This window comes from Pongo abelii, chromosome 16 (genome assembly GCF_028885655.2).
Source record: "Pongo abelii isolate AG06213 chromosome 16, NHGRI_mPonAbe1-v2.0_pri, whole genome shotgun sequence".
NCBI lineage: Eukaryota > Metazoa > Chordata > Mammalia > Primates > Hominidae > Pongo > Pongo abelii.
In genome coordinates this window covers 83,957,482-83,974,789 of record NC_072001.2, presented here as the reverse complement: position 1 = coordinate 83,974,789, position 17,308 = coordinate 83,957,482, and the positions used below count along the sequence as shown (strand labels likewise).

General features: G+C 49.3%; 1 protein-coding gene across 6 annotated transcripts in view; it reads right to left on the bottom strand.

The window, feature by feature from the left end:
• Positions 1-505: 505 nt before the first annotated feature.
• Positions 506-17,308, bottom strand: part of ARNT2 (aryl hydrocarbon receptor nuclear translocator 2) — a 199,315-nt gene continuing 182,512 nt past the window's right edge. For 4 of the 6 annotated variants that reach the window (XM_054531717.2, XM_024232531.3, XM_054531715.2 and 1 more), the window contains 2 exons: positions 6,765-6,901; positions 506-4,869 (listed from right to left, as the gene is read on the bottom strand). In XM_054531717.2, the coding sequence (XP_054387692.1) occupies positions 4,771-4,869; positions 6,765-6,901 (236 nt within the window). In that variant the 3' untranslated portion in view covers positions 506-4,770. The other 2 variants (XM_054531716.1, XM_024232532.3) reach the window with 2 other exon arrangements.

The window sequence follows — 17,308 nt, the reverse complement described above, 5'->3', positions numbered from 1 at the left end:
TCTCTGAGTTCCAGCTTCTCCATCTGTAAACCAGGGAGAGTAACCACATATCAGATTTGTATTAACAAAAATAGCATTTGTAAGGAAGCTTCTAGAGAGCCTTGCCTAACACAGACGGTTAAGAATTGTGAGTTTCCTTTTATTATTTGTTTATTTATTTTCTGTTGGTTCTAATGTAATATGATTGATACGCTAGTTTCCTTTGTTTGTTTTGTTTTGAGACAGGGTTTTGCTTTGTTGCTCAAGCTGTTCTCAAACCCCCGGGCAGTGATCTTCCCACCTCAGCCTCCCAAAGTGCTGGGATTACAGGCCTGAGCCACTGCGCCCAGCCCTAGTTTCCTTTACTATCCTAAGAAGCTAAACCTCCAAAAGGGTCACTCTTTATTATAATGTATGCCTCATCCTTTACAGATTATGACACAATACAGCCCGTAGGAGGGAGTGTAATGCAAAGGGCAGGTTCCAAGGATGGTTCAATTACAAACTTGGCCTGGGCCATTCGTCGTTCAGAGCAAAGTCATTTTTATTGTAATGAAATTTTAAAAGGGAGTTACATTAGTTACACATGTACACAACCGACTTAATAACCGTTAGTCATAGAGAACATTCAAGAAATACAAATGATTTATCCACAGCACAGTTCACATCCATAAGAAGAAAGAGAAATGGTTAAGTGCTTAAACTGTCCACTGACACCTGCTTATGAAATCTTTTTCTTTCTTCCTTTTTTTTTTAAAGGAAACTGAGATTGTTAGATGAAGCGAGCCATCCTGTTCCCGCACAGCCTGTGAAACCTCCATTTTGCCACTTTCAAGGTCAGTGCCCCGCAGGCCCTGGCCCGTTGTTGACCATAACACCAGCTTTGGCCACAAAAGCCATGGACACCTACGTTTGGAAATGTGCCTGCACCACTGTGTGGTGCCTCCTTAAATTGCCCCAGACTCCAGATGGTCAAAGAAAAGGTGAATGTCCAAGTGGCTCATGGATCCTTAGTACGGGGGGTTTGGTGGGGAATGACTCCTGGCAGGTTAGGAGACAGCAACTTAGGCCAAGCCCATATTTTCTGGTAATATAAAGGACATTTCTATTCTGACTTGTTATTCCTAGAGCTGTTCCGGTCACTGGCTTCTTCCTGTTTATGTGGCAGGTCAGAACCGTGATGGAGCAAGGTTAGCCCAGAGAGGTGAGTGTTCACATTCTCGCATAGCTTATGGGCTGCCCAAAGTGCTGCTGGGAGTGGGGAGACCACCGTTCATTCCCTGGGACTGGTTTCTCTCTCGGCTAAAGCTAGAAGGACACTGATGTTTGCACGTGTGGCTAATCTGGAGAACATGTAGTCACGTTATTGACACGGAAGAATGAAGCTCCCCAGTGTAAGTTCCTTAACAACCAGAATCCCCCCACTCTCTGCAATATTCACGTCTCATGAAATAACAACAGTGTAGAATTTGGTATGTTGGAGAGTAGAGCAGAATGTGGCTATTTGTGATGGCTGTCACTCCCTGAAGCCAAAGCTAAAAATAAAACTGGGAGGAGTGACACATGGACAGAGTGTTCTAGAGCCATCCTTGGCCATCCTGTTGCCATCACTGACCCAGTCCTGATGGAGCCTTACTGTGGCTGCATCTGTGTCCTTGCTGCTGGCCCGGGTTGTCACTGTACAGACCTCTTCTGTGGGAAGCTGTCTGCTTGCCTGGCCTAAGGAAAGCCAGTTGAAAGTCTAGTAGTTCAAACAAGGTGTGAGCGAGGAAGTGAGTCACAGAGTCAAACAAAGTCACAAGTGCCTCTCCCCTTCCTAATCCAGCTTCGAGCCCGTCTCCAGTCAGAGAGTTATCTGCTGGGCATAGGCTGAAGGACAAGCAGACCACAGGGACCATGAGCATTCTGGCCTCCAAGGCTGGGTGGGACTGGCATGGGAGGCTCTTTTGCAAACCAGGATAATTAAATCCTCTGGGCCTTTAATTCTTACTCCAGTTTGTCTTGAAAATCCTTGGTGAAAAACCCTGGGGTGCGTGCGATTCTCACAGTCCTGGGCTTCTCCCCCTCTATCACCCCTATTTTCTTATTGGCCCCATGACAGCTTTCACAAATCATAAGCAAAAAGTGGGGTCAGACTCTACTCAGATTTCCCACCTGTGCTCCTAGGACAGAGCTGGAAGGGAAGGAGGCTGGGCCTATTTAGTCATAATGCCTCCCCATCAGGTCTAGCTTTCATTCATCCATGAATCCTCACCCAAGGGCCAAGAACTGAGTTCACTGCACCCTGAACCCCTGTTGAGGTAGGAGAAGTAGATGTTGGGAGCAAGGATCCTCTCCTAATTTTGTTGCATCCCCTCAGTGCCCAGCACGGCTCCGGATACGGGGCAGGTTCACAGTCAGCGTGTTCACCTGGGCCTGTGTATGCACCTAAGAAAAGCCTCAACTCTCCTCCAAGAAACAGAAGAGGCAAAACAAACATAAGACCCCCTAGACTTCCAAACTCACAAGCTAAAGGCTATAAAAAGTCTGTTTTCATTTCACTGAGAAACACTTCTTTGATCCAAAACCTATTTTTCTGCCTTTTTTGGGGGAAAATAATTATGCCCAAGGCCTGGGGCAAGCTCAAGGCTGCTGGAGGCAGAGGTGGCCCCAAGGGCAGGGCAGGCAGAGAAAGGCCCATTCTGGGGCTGGCCCTGGGAGGATGTGCAGGGTTTCAACCACCTGCCATTTCCCCAGAAGCAAGAAAGCCTCTGAGGTTGGAGTTAACATTGCATGCATCTACAATGGACACCCAATCACCATTATAGACAAAAAGCTCTAGAAACTGCAAAGCTGGGGTTAAGTTAGAGTCTAGGAACTGCAGTCATGCACAGCTGGCGACCAGCCAAAGGCATTTTACTGAGCAATGTTTGACTTTTGTAGGTCCCCCAGCAACATTGAGCACATGGATCTCCCTGGCCAGACAGGGCTGGGGTTTAACGTGGAGTTTTCAATGGATCACAGCAAACACTTTCTCCAAACTCCTTCCTGCATGCTGGCCTCACTCCACTCTCAGGTTCCTAGAACCAATGCCACTCTTCTGGGTCCTGCAGAATCCATGGGCAGGGATGCACGGGTTGTTTCTGAGCATTTGCACTACCAAGCAGTGTCTACGAGGGCCTACCTGAAGGACTCTGGGAGGGACACAAGTGCTTTCCCAGAGGGTGGGTCCCTCCACGTGCCCTGCGGCAGCCACGGTACATTTTCTACCATATGGGAGTCAGTGGGCTGATGGGTTGGTGATAAGAAACAGGGAGAGGGAGCGTAATGGTCACAAAAGGAAGGAAACACAAGAGGCCGAAGGAGTCCTCACTAGTGCAAGGGGTGTGGGAGAAGACAGAGGTCCCTGAAAACAGGGGGATGGATTCTTAAACTCTCCTCAAATCCAAGAGAAGCACAGCAAGCCAGGGATCATGGGCTCAGAGGTCAGCCAGGCAGAAGATTCTAGAGTCAGCTCTTGTTCTTGTCTTGAGACCACCAGAGAAATTCAAGGCCAGTGGGTGTGTGGCAGAACCAGAACTGGAACCCAAGTCTTCTGCCCCTGAGACCTGCACTCTGTGCCTCCCAGAGCTGCTGTTCCTTCAGTCGGGCTGAAGAACGAAGGCTCAGGTGGCCTGGAAGAAAATGTTTCACGGTGCCCGTGTGAGGAGGCCTGGGCGTCCTACCCTGCTGTCTACATCTGTAAAGAAGGGCCAGGCCTCTGACCTCAAGGTGTGCTGTCCTGCAGGCTCTGGGCAGGCACAAGGTCCTCCTCTCACCAGTGGGGCAAGGATGAGACATGCTTATGGGGATCAGGAACACAGCTATTCAGATCCAACTGGGAGGAGGGTGAGTGCTCCCGTGGGGCTCCTGTGGGAGGAAGGGGCTTCTTCCTCTAAGAGGAGGAGCTTGAATCTGCACCAGAGGCTTGGACCAAAGAACTGACCTACCCATGTGAGCATGCCCCTAGCTGTGCTTCCTGGTGACCCTGCTGAAGTGTCAGCCTGTTAGCCCAGCTCCCAGACCCTGGGCCGAGCATCCTCTGGTCATGGCCGGTGCTGCTGAGCTTGGGGACAGGGCCACACATTTTGGCTCTCTACATACTCTGGATTCTATACACTCACGCTGGCCACACATGACAGACACAAGGCACAACACATCCATTAGGACAGCAAGTCCATGTCACTCTGCACAAATTACATATGTCCCACAGCACAATGGATGCACAGACAGACCAGCGGAGCTGAGGGGCAGGCGCCTCTGTGTCTCTGTGCTTCTTGGCTCCAGCTGGCAGAACAAGGGCTGTGCAATCTGCTTGCCCATTTTTCCAGCATTCCCCCAGAGCCCCACGCATCCATCAGAAGTGAAAAGCAAGAAGAAATCTGCTTTCAGCATCCTGGGCAGGCCTGCTGGTGCTGCTTGGTCGCTCTGGGCATTGGCTGAACTTTCATGGGTATAAATTGTCTATTAAGAGATTATTCACAACCAAACTTAAGGACCCACTAGGCTCACCTCCTGAGCACACACAGATAAAATACAATAAATACAACTGATCCCCTAATGTCTGCCAGGGCCCCCGGTCAGTGGCCCAGCAGCCGCGGCTGCAGGGGAGAGTGGAGCGATGACGCGCCTGGGGACACACAGCAGGGGAGATGGCTTCTGGTGGGGGGACCTGCGGCAGGGCAAGCAGGGCGAGGGTGGGCCTCGTTCACACGGGCGTCGACATCACAGTATGGGTGGCACTGTACAGCAGGAGCCTCACTCTGCCCGCAGCTACTCAGAAAACGGCGGAAACATGCCCAGGTCAGCAAAGTCTTCGATGTTATAGTTGCCAGTCCCCTGGGTTGGATCTCCCGGCATGGGCAGCATGTCCTGCAGAGGAGAGGAAAAGAGAGCCACAGGGGAGTCAGCTCCTCTGTCCGTGCACTGGGCATGTCCCAGGAGCCCAGCCTGCACTCACCCTCATGGCCATCCCTAAAGGGGCAGCCCAGAGGTCCTCCCCAGCCTTCTGCGGGATGCTCTGCAAGGGTCCTCAAATGTCTGAGACCCTGGGAAACTGTTCTCCCCAGGGAACTGTTGTGACAGCAGGTAAACGGCATTAGGACACACCTTTTGTCTATCTAAGGTTGAGTCAGGGACCCAGGGTAGACGAGAGCCCCATTGGCAGGGAGACCCCAGGCTGGCCCCAAGCAAGGTGCACCTAACAGATAGCAGATGGCCAAAATATAAGAGAAATGCAACGCAGAGTGGAGTGGAAGGAAGATGTGTGTGGAGACCTGGATGGCCTGTCTTCCATGTTTATCTTAGCGCAGGGACAAATCCCTGAATGGTTAGATTTCAGTTTCAACATGTCTTTCCAGTTCTCTGGGCCTCAGATGACCCATCCAGAAAATGGGAATAGCACTATTTCAATTCCTTACAGCCAATTCCCCAACATGTGTTCTGTTGAATTCTCAGCCCCTGTGATACTCTGTGAGAAAAGAATTCTGTGGACAAATAAGTTTGGGAAACAAGGCACACTTTGCCTACCTCCTAGAAATCCAGTCCTTATTGGTGTAATAAAAGCTCTGATACGTCCTGCAATAAAGAAACTTAATAACTTTGTTTAACCAGTTTTTCGTAAGCTTATTTGGCCAAGAATTCTTTTTAGCATCGTGACCATGAAGATCTATGTTGGGAAATTCTGCCTTACGGGGTTGCTGTGGGGCCTCGGAATGGGCAAGGAACAAGGCCTTACAGAAGGAGGAAGGAGGAGATGGCTGCAGTCAGGGGAGGCAGGCGAAGGCCTGGGTGAGCCGTTCCCCTGCACATTCACAGAATGCTGCCCTGAGTGACATCTGAGTCCCAGGCCTTTGTCTGTGAAGACATAGCTGACCCCGGCAGGAGAGGGGCTTGGGATGAGGATGGGGTAAATGGAGCACTGATTCTTGAGAAGGAGGGGTTGCGATCCTGGGAGTCTCAGAACCCTCCCATGACGTGGTTCCTGCCCCTATCATTGCTTTGCAGGGCAGGCCTGGGGCATGCAGGACATGCCTGGGCTCCTGTTACAAGGACCTGGAGGGACGGCTGAAGGGGAGTTAATGGGCTCGTACCTCCATTTGAAGCCTTCCAGTAGGAATGTTTCTGGCTGAAAGTTGAGCCAAGGAAGCCAACAAGGGGCAGGGCCCTGCTCTGTGGGGCTGCAGCGGTGCCATCCCCAGCCACACAGTCTGTCTTAGACATGAGGGATGGTCTAGAAATGTCTCAAATAATGGAGAGTTTCAAGGTGCCCAGGTATCCTCAACCGGGGACTCTCCCTGAGCTTAACCACAGAGGAGAGCAGAGCCAGGGCAAGGATGGCACTGAGCAATGGCCTGGGTGGGGATGTCCTCCACATCCTGGGGGCTACGGTGGGGAGAAAGAGGGTCAGCCAGTGACAGACAGCCAAGCCTGGGGGCGCCTGCAGCTCTTAGGAGAGACCCCCTTTGGCCTTGGTTTTGTGCCTCTCCCCTGGATAGCTCTGGAGTCTGGGAAGCATCTCCAACTGCAGCCTCCCCTATTGTGTGGCTTAGCTCAAAGGCTACATCAGCCCCTTCTCCTTCCCACATGCACCTGATGTTTCTGGCTGGGTAGGATGGGGCTTTCTACTCCTGGACTCCCTCTAGCCCAGGCTGGGCCAGAACTCACGATGGCTATCGGGCAGGCGGTGGTGCGGCAGAGACCGAGGGGGAAAGGAAGCAGAGAGAAGGCGCCGGTACCTACGAGAAGGCGGTGCTCGCTCGATTTACCTGGAACACTTCAGTCTGACCGGGCTGCTGGTGGGAGTGCTGCTCACCGCTCTGCTGGCCGTGGTGCTGGCTTTGCCACTGCGACCAGACTTCCGAAGGCCGCCCTTGGAACTGCCCGCTACTTTGTCCACTTTCAGCTGAAAGATCCGACATACAGGACACTTCCTTTAAAAGCCATCCCGTGGTTCTGTGAGACCTAAGAACCACTGCGGCTGGAGGGCCTCCCGCTTCTGAAAGGCATGTTCCATCCAGAGCTGGCGGAATGTGTTTGCTATCCTCGTCTTTCTCACTGGCTGACAGATCATAAATGGAGCAGATAAGAGACACAAGAGCCCTTTGCCCAGTGGTGCAGGTACTTGGCCAGAGAGGGTAGCTCTTCCTGAGGTCACCTGCCAGGTGACTAGATGCTTTAATCCTTGGAGTGCTCCTTGCACTTGGTGACTGTGCACAAAGGCCTCCTGCGGGCATCTGGGGGCAAAGGGCATGTCTGTTGCATGCAGAGTGTGGGCTGAGAGAGGGTCTGTCCTCGGCAGTACGGTGTTGGCATGAGGAGGAAGACACACCTGCCCCTGCTCCTGACTCCCTCTCGGTCCACCAAATGCTCTTGAAGGGCATCTGGCACCGCTAGAGGAAAAGCCTCATCTTGGCATTCCCCTGAGAACTGCCAACCTCAGCCTCTGCCCCCAAGCAACTCCTCGGAAGCCACATACGCATTATACAAGGTCCCCCTGCAGGGCCAAGCGCCACAGTCTTTTCCTGCCTGGCTCTTTGGCAGAGTGTTTTCTTTGCATCAGTTTGTTTGGGGGGAAGAAATTGGGGCACTGGTCAGACAAGACAAGGTTCCTCTGTGGGAATCAGCAAATTCATTTATAAATGAGAGCCACTTTGCTTCTGTCTTACAGTTTATATAAAAAAACAGGCAATGGAAGAAACAAAAAATAGGAAACATAGTGGAATTGGTTTTTTACATATGAGAAAGAGTCTTACTCCACTACCCTGGCTGGAGTGCAGTGGTGCAATCATAACTCACTTCAGCTTTGGAATCCTGGGCTCAACCAATCCTACAGCCTCAGCCTCCTGTGTAGCTGGGACTACAGGCTCATGCCACAATGCCTGACTAATTAAAAAACATATATATATATTTTTTCTTTGTAGAGACGGGGTCTGGCTATGTTGCCCAGGTTGGTCTCAAACTCCTGGCCTCATGCAGTCCCCCGGCTCTGGCCTCTCAAAGTGCTGGGATGAGTGAGCCACTGTGCCTATCCAATAAGTGGAATTTTGTCTAAAAACATTTTCGAGATTCAACCAAAGAGGAGGCTTAAAAAAATACCTTCAAAGAGGATACCTTTAAGGAATATCAAAAATTTTAGAAACTTTTTTTCTTGTTTCAAATCATTCAGTACCATTTTGGAGATAATGGGCTCTCTGTCAAGCTCTGGGTGGCAAGACAAGCCCCATCTTGTCCCATACTACTGTTTCCAATGGTCATGCTGGCCACAGGCAAGCCTCAGGCCCCACCCAACCCCCAACCTGGGCACTGCATTAATGTGAGGCCAGGTTAGAAAGCGTTCACGGAGAAGAATCTCTCTCTCTCCCTCTCTCTCTCTCACCCATCCACCCATATATAATGCCTGAGACATAAAGGGCTTTAATAAAACACATAAGGTCCCTTTAATGCCTTACCATTGGTGCTTTTCAAACTCTACATGATGACAATAGTTGGTAAAGAATTCTATAAAATTGAGGCAGGGTACAATTCCCCTCCTTAGCATAAGAGAGATTTAAATCTACTGTGCACATAGGATTCTGCTATAAAAAATTCATCTGCCTATGTGAAATGTCTTTTCCTAATAATCCCACACAAGATCCCAAGGGCCAGGAGGAACTCTTTCATAGAATCGTGTCCACTGGCCTCATTAATTGGCTCAGCAGAGGTAAGGCTGGGTCCACAACTGTGGCAAAGTCAAAACAGCAGCATCGCCAGCTGGAGCCATGAGGAAATTCCCACCTGACAGGCACCCGCCCATTCTGGAAGCCTGCAGAGGCTGAGCACAAGATGGGGCCTTCAGTGGGTCCATGCTGCTTGGCAGGAGGGTGGAGGGACATAGCCACCTGTGCTGAACGAAGGGCATGGTATACTGGGGGAGTGTCCTTACACATTCAGGGAGATGACTGCCACACAGGGTCACCCAGGATGCTGCTGCAATGATGGCTTCCTTGGGGCTTGCCCATCACAAATCAATGCCCTCAGCCCTTCCTCCTTAAGGCACATACCTACCTCCACTTCCCGTTGCCATCAACATTTACAGCCACCCACACACACAGCATCTTCTCTTTTCCCTCCCTTCTCAACCCTGTGCAATTACTCTACTGCCAGGCACCATCCAACAGGCATTTGAAGAGTGTCCATTCTTCTCAATCTCTCTTGAGTATCCAACACTTTTGATCATTCTGCTTGAAACTATCTTGTTGACTTCTAGGACTAACTTGATTTTGGTTCTGCTACTTCTTACACTACTCTCTCTCACGTGCCTCCTGGTCCTTACTGTAAGTGACCTTGTCTCTTAACATATGTTGAAAGCAGGGGTCTGAGTCAGGCCTCCTCTCTCATCAACAAACAAGAAGGAAATAACCTCTCCTAATCTCATCAACTGACTCATTCATTTATTCACTTGGCAAATATTTCCTGAGCTCCTGCTCTGACGTGGGCTCCATGCTGGTACTGTACACACACTGGAGAATAAGATCGTTCCTCTCTCAACAAACATATAGCATGGTTGGGAAAGGGAGCAAACAGGCGATTCTGCACAGGTGAGAGCTGCTCTAAGAGTCGGAGGAACTAGAATAAAAACCCTTACGAGGGATACCTAACTAGCCATGACAAGTAGAAAAGGTTTTTCAGAGATCTCAGATGACACCAGAAGGGGAATTAGTAATTAATCGGGTATAGGGCTTGGAGGTGAGGTTGAAAATAATTATAGAGAAAAAGGTCAGTCTGTTCAAAGGCCTGATGGTGAAAGAGGGCTTGGTTCATCCGGGCATCTACAGGTGGCTCAGGATGGAAAAGGAATAGAGTGAGATCAGGCAAGTCATAAGAGATAAGGCTGGAGGGTAAGCCAGGGGTCAGGTTCCACACTATCAGTATGACCAACTCTGGGGACAACAGAGAAACACTGAAGGTTTTTAAGCAGAAGCAGGAAGCACACAGATGTGTATGGTCCACGGGTGGGTGGACAAAAAGAGAGGGAAAGAGACCAACCGAGAAAGGAATGGGGTAGACAAGAGGAGAGGGAAGGAGCCAGACGGGAGGAGGCTGCTGTAGCAATCCTTGCAAGAGATGACAGTGGCTCAAAACATAGAACAAAAGCCAGCTGGAGAGCAGTGGGTGGATTTGAGATGTGATGGAGAAGGAGGTGCCTCGGCTTGTTGATTGATTACTGACTGTGCTGAGGGGTGTGAGTGGGAAGAGCTAGGGATGATAACCTTGCGTTTCTGGTGGTATTGACAGCCCCAGCTTCTCTCCTAAGCTTTGGCTCCATCCATCCCCGCCACGTCTAAGCAGTATGAAAGACACCTTAAGCTCTCCATACCTAAAGTAATCATCTTGCCTCCTCACATAGTCTGGAGGGGAAGAACACAAGCATAGGCTCTTTCCCCTCACTCCCACTTCAAGTCTAATCAGTGGCTGGGGTCGGCTGAGTTCCCACTCCCCTAAATACCATCTCTCAACTCCTACCTGCTTTCCTCCATTCTCACTGCCCCAACCAGTGCTGTGAGTCACGGCCACACCCACTGCCCCCATAACCACACAGCTACTGGTGTGATCTCCCTCCAACAGTAGTCCACTGCTTACAGACTGCTTAGTGGTTGACCGTGGTCTATGCAGGAACATCCATGTTCTGGATGTTGGCATGAAGATCCTTTGCCATCTGGATCTATTTTTAGCCTCATCTCCCACTTCATGTCTAATTCTAGCCCCTCTTGCCCTAGTCACATGACAATACTTGCATGTCCCCCATGAGCCACACGCAGTTACATCTCTGTGCTACTGCACATGTGTTCTTTCTGTCATGTACATCCTTCCCCTTCTCTGTGCCTGGACAATTCTAGTCAGGTTCAAAGCCCTAATCAAAGATGACCTTGTGTGACTGACTCCCTCAGTCACTGTCTCCTCTTAGCTTGCCTGTGGCCCATCACACTATATTGATTTACTACAAATTATGAGGACTTGAGGCAAAGGACTGTATCTATGTCTGCCCCAGGCTTTGCTGAAAATAGTGCTTGGAATATAGAAGTCTTCAACAAGAACTTGCTGAGGGAAGGAGGAAGGAAGGAAAGAAGGAAGGAAGGAAGGAAGGAAGGAAGGAAAGAAGGAAGGAAGGAAAGAAGGAAGGAAGGAAGGAAGGAAGGAAGGAAGGAAAGAAGAAAGGAAGGAAGGAAGGAAAGAAGGAAGGAAGGAAGGGAGGGAGGGAAGGAGGAAGGGAGGGAGGGAAGGAGGAAGGGAGGGAAGGAGGAAGAGAGAGATGGGAGCGAGAAGGACGAACATGAACATTCCATAAACTTTTATTTCTATTTGCATTTGAGGTTTCCTGGGTATAATGAAATAAGCACACATTCTCTCACCAGTCTTACCTCAGTCACAGCCAGAGATGAGGTAGGGTGGAGGGGAATAATGATTAGAGGAAGATTAGCTCTCTATTCATATTTGGGGTACTTGATTCTATTAATTACATATGTCAGATTTCAGAATAAAAATTCTTAATGTTCTGCAAAGGGAAAAAATCAATTAATGGGATTGCTTTGGAAATAGTCAAGGAAGAATTTTGGGAGTACTGACCATGTGCACATCGTATGACTATATGCTATGAATCATGCTAGGTATTTAACATTGTTTCAATTCATCTTTTCTTCACTCTGACTCTAAGAACCATGAGCCCATTATCCACACTTTTCAGATAAGGAAACGGAGGCGCAAAGACATCAAGACATTAGCCCAACTCATTTAGCCTACAAATGCCAGACCCAGGGTTTGAACCTAGATCTTTCTGACACTGAGGGCCACGTGCATTCATTTGATACAGTGTTTAAATTGAGTCCAACTTTATACCTAATACTGAGCAGCATGTTGATAATGCAGTGGTGGTCAAGCCTGGCCACTAAGCAAGTCACTAGGCAAGCAGAATTGCTATGAGCTCTTACAAGGGAAGTCCAGGCCGCCATGGGAGGACCTGGGACTAGGCCCTCACTCAGATTTGAGTCTTCCTAGAGGAACTTACATCCGAACAGGTGACCTGAAGAATGAGTTCACTGGCCATGTGCTGGAAGAGATACGGGGAAAGTCCTCTTTTCACCCTCTGCTACTGAAAGTTTATTTTTTCTCCTGAATTGTATTGACCACTCTGACCAGATAGTGAGCAAGAACTTCAATGTAATCGCTCCTGGATGACAGAGCACTGTGGGTTCTTAACCTAAATCTGACTGACCTGCGCTGCGTATAAACGGTGAGCAGGGGCTTCCCATGGCTCACCCCACAGTGTACCTACAAGCCTTTTTCTGGAAACAAACAAACAAACAAACAAAAAACAAACTAAAACCTGGTGTTCACCAAAATCCTTGTATTACTTTATTGTTCCAAATCCACCTACATAGTTACAAACTATGAGCTGAGTTCTAGCCATGCTGTGTTCCTTTCACTCTGGTAGCTTCCTGAGCATGGGCTGGGCTGCTACAGCCACCTCCCAGCCCAGATAGACTGTGTTACGGGCTGATAATACCTGGGCCAGCTGTGTGGGCTTTCAGACCACGGGTCAGAATCTTGAGGAACTTATGGGTTCCTAGGTCACAGAGGCAGGGATGACATCCTCCTTTTTTAAAAATTTGAAGCTCAATGCTATCATTCTCCTCTCATTAACATTTTTCCTTGTGAGGTTCAGCTGATTTGGAAATTGCCCTAAGATTTAAGGCTCACTTGAAGTCCTGCTTGGAGGTCCTATGTGGTTGGGTTTAGCTCAGTGGTTCCCAATCGGGTGATTTTGTGCAACCCCACCCCCCCCACCCACCAAACCAAGGGGGACATTTGACAATGCCTGGAGACATTTGTCATTATCATAAACAGAGAAATCCTAGTAGGTAGAGGCAGGGAGATGCTGCTGAACCCCCTATAAGGAATAGACAGCCCCCCCACAACAAAGAATTATCCAGCCTAAAATGTCAATAGTGCTGACACTGAGAAACCCTGCTGGATAAAGTAACAAGGTGCACCAAAGGGCAGCTCATTCTCTTACAAATGCCTTCTAGGCAGAATAAAAACACACCTTATAGCAAGGATCACAGTCTTCCTGAGCCTTCTGGCTAAGGCCTCACCTTTTCAACACTAACTAGTATTAGGGATGGAGAGGTCTATAATTCCCCACAATTCACTGGTAAAAATGTCCAGGACTGAGCTTTGTGGGCAGGAGCTGGGGAGGAAGAGGGTGCATGGTGTCTGCAAACATTTCAGCTCAGCAAAATCCTACCGGCTCCCTGCCTGTGCTTAGTCTACCCTGTTCCCCTACTTCGAATTATGCCTTTTGTTTCTCACTCCAGATATTTTTGAAATAATAAATTCCTTTTTTTTTTTTTTTTTTTTAAGCTGGAGTCTTGCTCTGTCATCCAGGCTGGAGTGCAGTGGTGCAATCTCGGCTCATTGCAACCTCCACCTCCCAGGTTCAAGCAATTCTCCTGCCTCAGTGCGCACCACCATGACCGGCTAATTTTTGTATTTTTAGTAGAGACAAGGTTTCACCATGTTGGCCAGGCTGGTCTCGGACTCCTGGCCTCAAGGGATCAACCCGCCTCAGCCTCCCAAAGGGCTGGGATTACAGGTATGAGCCACCACACCCAGCCTGGAATAACAAATTCTTTCAATTCTCCTCTCCAAAGTGAATATGGGCTAGGTGGGGCAGACTGGGATGGACATGGCTCTTTTACAAAAAGCCATGTGTTCTGGATGTGTTTCTCGAGCTTTGTAAAAGACATTCATCCCCAGAGTTGTTAGTTTATCTATTGTGACCTGCTTTAATCTGTATTGACCTGATCTGACTTGTGTCATACATGGATGAATTGCTTTAGAGACCTCACCCTAAACTGAGAAGCATGTGGGGAACAAGGAGCTATGGACATGCTGGCACTTGCCAAGACATTATTATCTGGAAAGCATGCTGCTAAGAAAATAATGTAACTTAGATCCTACATATGTGTATGCCACACTTGGAGCAAGTCAAGGAATTAAAACCTGATCTGCTACAGCACCTTTGAGCCATTTCTCTTTAAGCAACCTGTGCACTTGGCTCCCTGCATTTCTCCAAGAAACAAGGTAATATCAACAAGCAGATGCCTGGCAGTAGTTGAGATGAAAAGAAACTGAGCAATTTGAGGATTCAGGTCATATACATTCTTGCCAGTTATCAATTTATTGCCTCTTGGCTCTAAATCCATCCTTCTTTGCCCTGTTTCATGATACTGAAACTACACCCTGCAAACATTTCTCCTTTGTCAGTGAGTGCAGCGTTAGGCTTTCTCAACAGAGGACGCTGGAGGGACAAGCGAGGTACTGCAAAGATGTGGCTTCTCTTCCTGGATCAGGTGTTTCTTTCCTCCTGCAGTGTATCTAGCAGCAGTGTGCAGGATGTCAGGGCGCTCCCTCTTCAGCACATTTCTCTACCACCCAGAGGCTGCTTCCTGTGAGTCAGTTTTACCTGCGGGCACTCCCTGGGGAAATTCTTGGCCGCCTGGTGGGTGGGTGTGTAGACCATTTCTGGTCCATCTGTACTCCCTACTGAGTGGCTCAGTCAGCTGGCAGGCTGCTTTTACAGACCCACTGCAGTCCAGAGCATCCACAGTGTGTTACCAAGACAGATGCACATTCTCCAACAAGGGCTGAACCTCAGGTTTTGTGGGGTGGGGTCTCCTCTTCCAAGTTCTTAGTTCCTGTCTTGTCTACTTTCCCTTAGCCTTAGAGGTAGAAGCTGCTGCCCACATTTATTATTTCTGTATTCCTCAGGGTCCTTCTTAACCACCTTTTATTAGTCACAAAATCTTCAAATTTTTCCTGTTTAAATTACTGCCATGGTTTCTGTCTCTTGACTGGGCCCTACAGGCACAACACTTTCCCCACTTACTTTGTTAAGGGAATAAATGCTTGGATTTTTCAGGGCTTAAGTAAATGGATTGTGTAGTTTCCTAATGGATGCTACATTTCAAATGGCTAGGTTTTTGCTGTGACTGGACTCAAAATGAAAATGATACTAAGACTGGAAACACAATTATGATAGCAGTAAAGCTCAAGATAACTTGAAAGGTCTGAAATGGAAGAAATGCTTTGGCTTGACTCCTGAAAGCTCGTGGAACAAAACCAGCATGTGTTTCACAGAAAGGGCTGAGACCCAGGCAGGGCCGTTTTTTCTCACTCAATGTATAAACTCAGCCTACAAGGCTATCCTGAGGAGTCTGATACAGTCGAAGCACTGTTCAAAAGTGACATGCTATGCTTGTCACAACTCAATGTCTGCCCCTGGTCCACCACTGGGTGATGTCCGGCAAGTCTGCTCAGCAGGCATTCCAAAACCCCTGCCTGCTCCAGCCAGCCAGAAGCGGGAGGCTGGGATCAATTGCGTTATCTCTCTGGGCTCTGGGCTCTGGCCATGGATAATGAACTGAGGCCAGGTACCGTGGGGTGCTGCCAGGCCTGGGAACCCATCAGTGCCACACCAGTAGGCCCCAGGGCTGCACAGAGGGCACTGGGAAGCCACTCAGATGTGCCCATGCTGGGCTAGGGTGTGTGTCCATTGCAAATGTAAACACTGCCTGTTTTTTAAGCCTGCTTTGTGTTTAATAATTAATGAAACTGACCATTAATGGGGCAGACTGCTCTGTTCCTTCTCCACTCACCGATTCTTACCTGTTCTGTTCCTTCTCCACTCACCCATTCTTACCTGCTCTGTTCCCTGCACCCTTTCTCACTGTGCCCTCGGGAGTAACCATCCTCACTAACGAACAACAGTTTGGGTCCTCTTCCTAACCACACACCCTCTTTCTTCTGTCCTTAACCAAAGCCTGCCCTCTTCTCCCAGCCAGCACTCCACTTCCTTGAAGCCCCGTGGAGTAAAAGCTGACCATGTGGTCAGAAGGGGGTCTGGTGTCCACCCATTTTCCAGGCCCCTCTACACCTCTGATGTGAACCCCAACACCTTATCCTGGGTCCCCTCTGCCTGCACTGGGAGCTTTCCCCCAGCAGCGTACTCATCACAGACAATGACAGCAACCCCTCGCCTCGAGGTCTCCCTCTCCCTCCCAAGACTGTGCCTCCCTTCCTGCTCTCCTGCTCAGCTTCGTCTCCATTCCATCACCTGCTCACTCCACCACAGCCTGGCTTTCAACACACTCTCCCTGCATCCTATTCCACTCAAACAGCTGTGGCCAAAGGTAACACATGATGCACTGATGGCAAGGCCATAGGAATCTTCTCAGTCCTTCATTTCTCGATTTTATACTCTTTTTCCATGCCCTCATTGGAAGGGTTCCAGCCCCTTTCTCATGAATGTACATCAAGGGCCATCTGCTGGGACATCCAATTCCTGCTTAATTCTGAGGTCTCCTGTGAATGGATTTGAAAATGATGGTAAGTACAGAGTAGTGGATGGGAACACAGTCTCAGAGGTACTGCCCAGCTTTGATTCTTGGCTCCAAAGGCATGATTCTGCTATTATCAGCTACAGTAAGTTAGCCTGGGTAAGTTATCTGACCTCAGTGTGCCTTAGTTTACTTATCTGTGAGATGGGAATAATAATGGTATCTCCTTCTTAGGGCTATTGTGAGCACTGAATGAATGCTACATGCTAGCATATAATAAGTACCCACTAACGGCAGGCTGCTGTCATTACTATTATTATCATCTGAGTGTGAGATAGCTCAAAGGCAAATGTAAAAACCGAACCTGGAGCCCCATCTGTGTTGAGCTTGTTCTTGGCCATCAGTGGTGCAGTGGCCTCAACCCAGGGCTTTGTCCTTCCTACGTCCCATCTCCATTTATACTTCAGGGCCTGGCATTTGTTTAGTGGAGACTAGACAGAGGCATGGAGCTAAAGGCACTGAATGGTTGGGGCAGGGAAGTGGCCTGCCCACCTGTCTTGTCTTGGCCACAGTGGGATGCTCCAAGACCTTGCCACGGTTGCATGTTAGCTGTGCTCCGAAGCCTCTCTTGACCCCATCAGACATAACAACTGTCCTGGCCTGCAGCCACAAGGGCTCCCACGCAGACCATGGCTGCCGCACCTGCAGACTGTCCTGCCTGCCTCCCTTTACCTGTCTGTCTCCCCTGACCCAGTCTCTGGACTGGTCCTTCTCTGGGTGGAGACCAGGTCTCCTGCCTTCTGTTTTCCAGGGCTGATTCGGGGCCTGGCACTGAAGGTTTTTTTGAGTAGATCGGTGCCGGATGGTCCCTGGACTTCCGGGAAGGACTAGGTACCCAGGAGGCCTTGAGTCTACGAGGCCCACCTTCAGGAGGA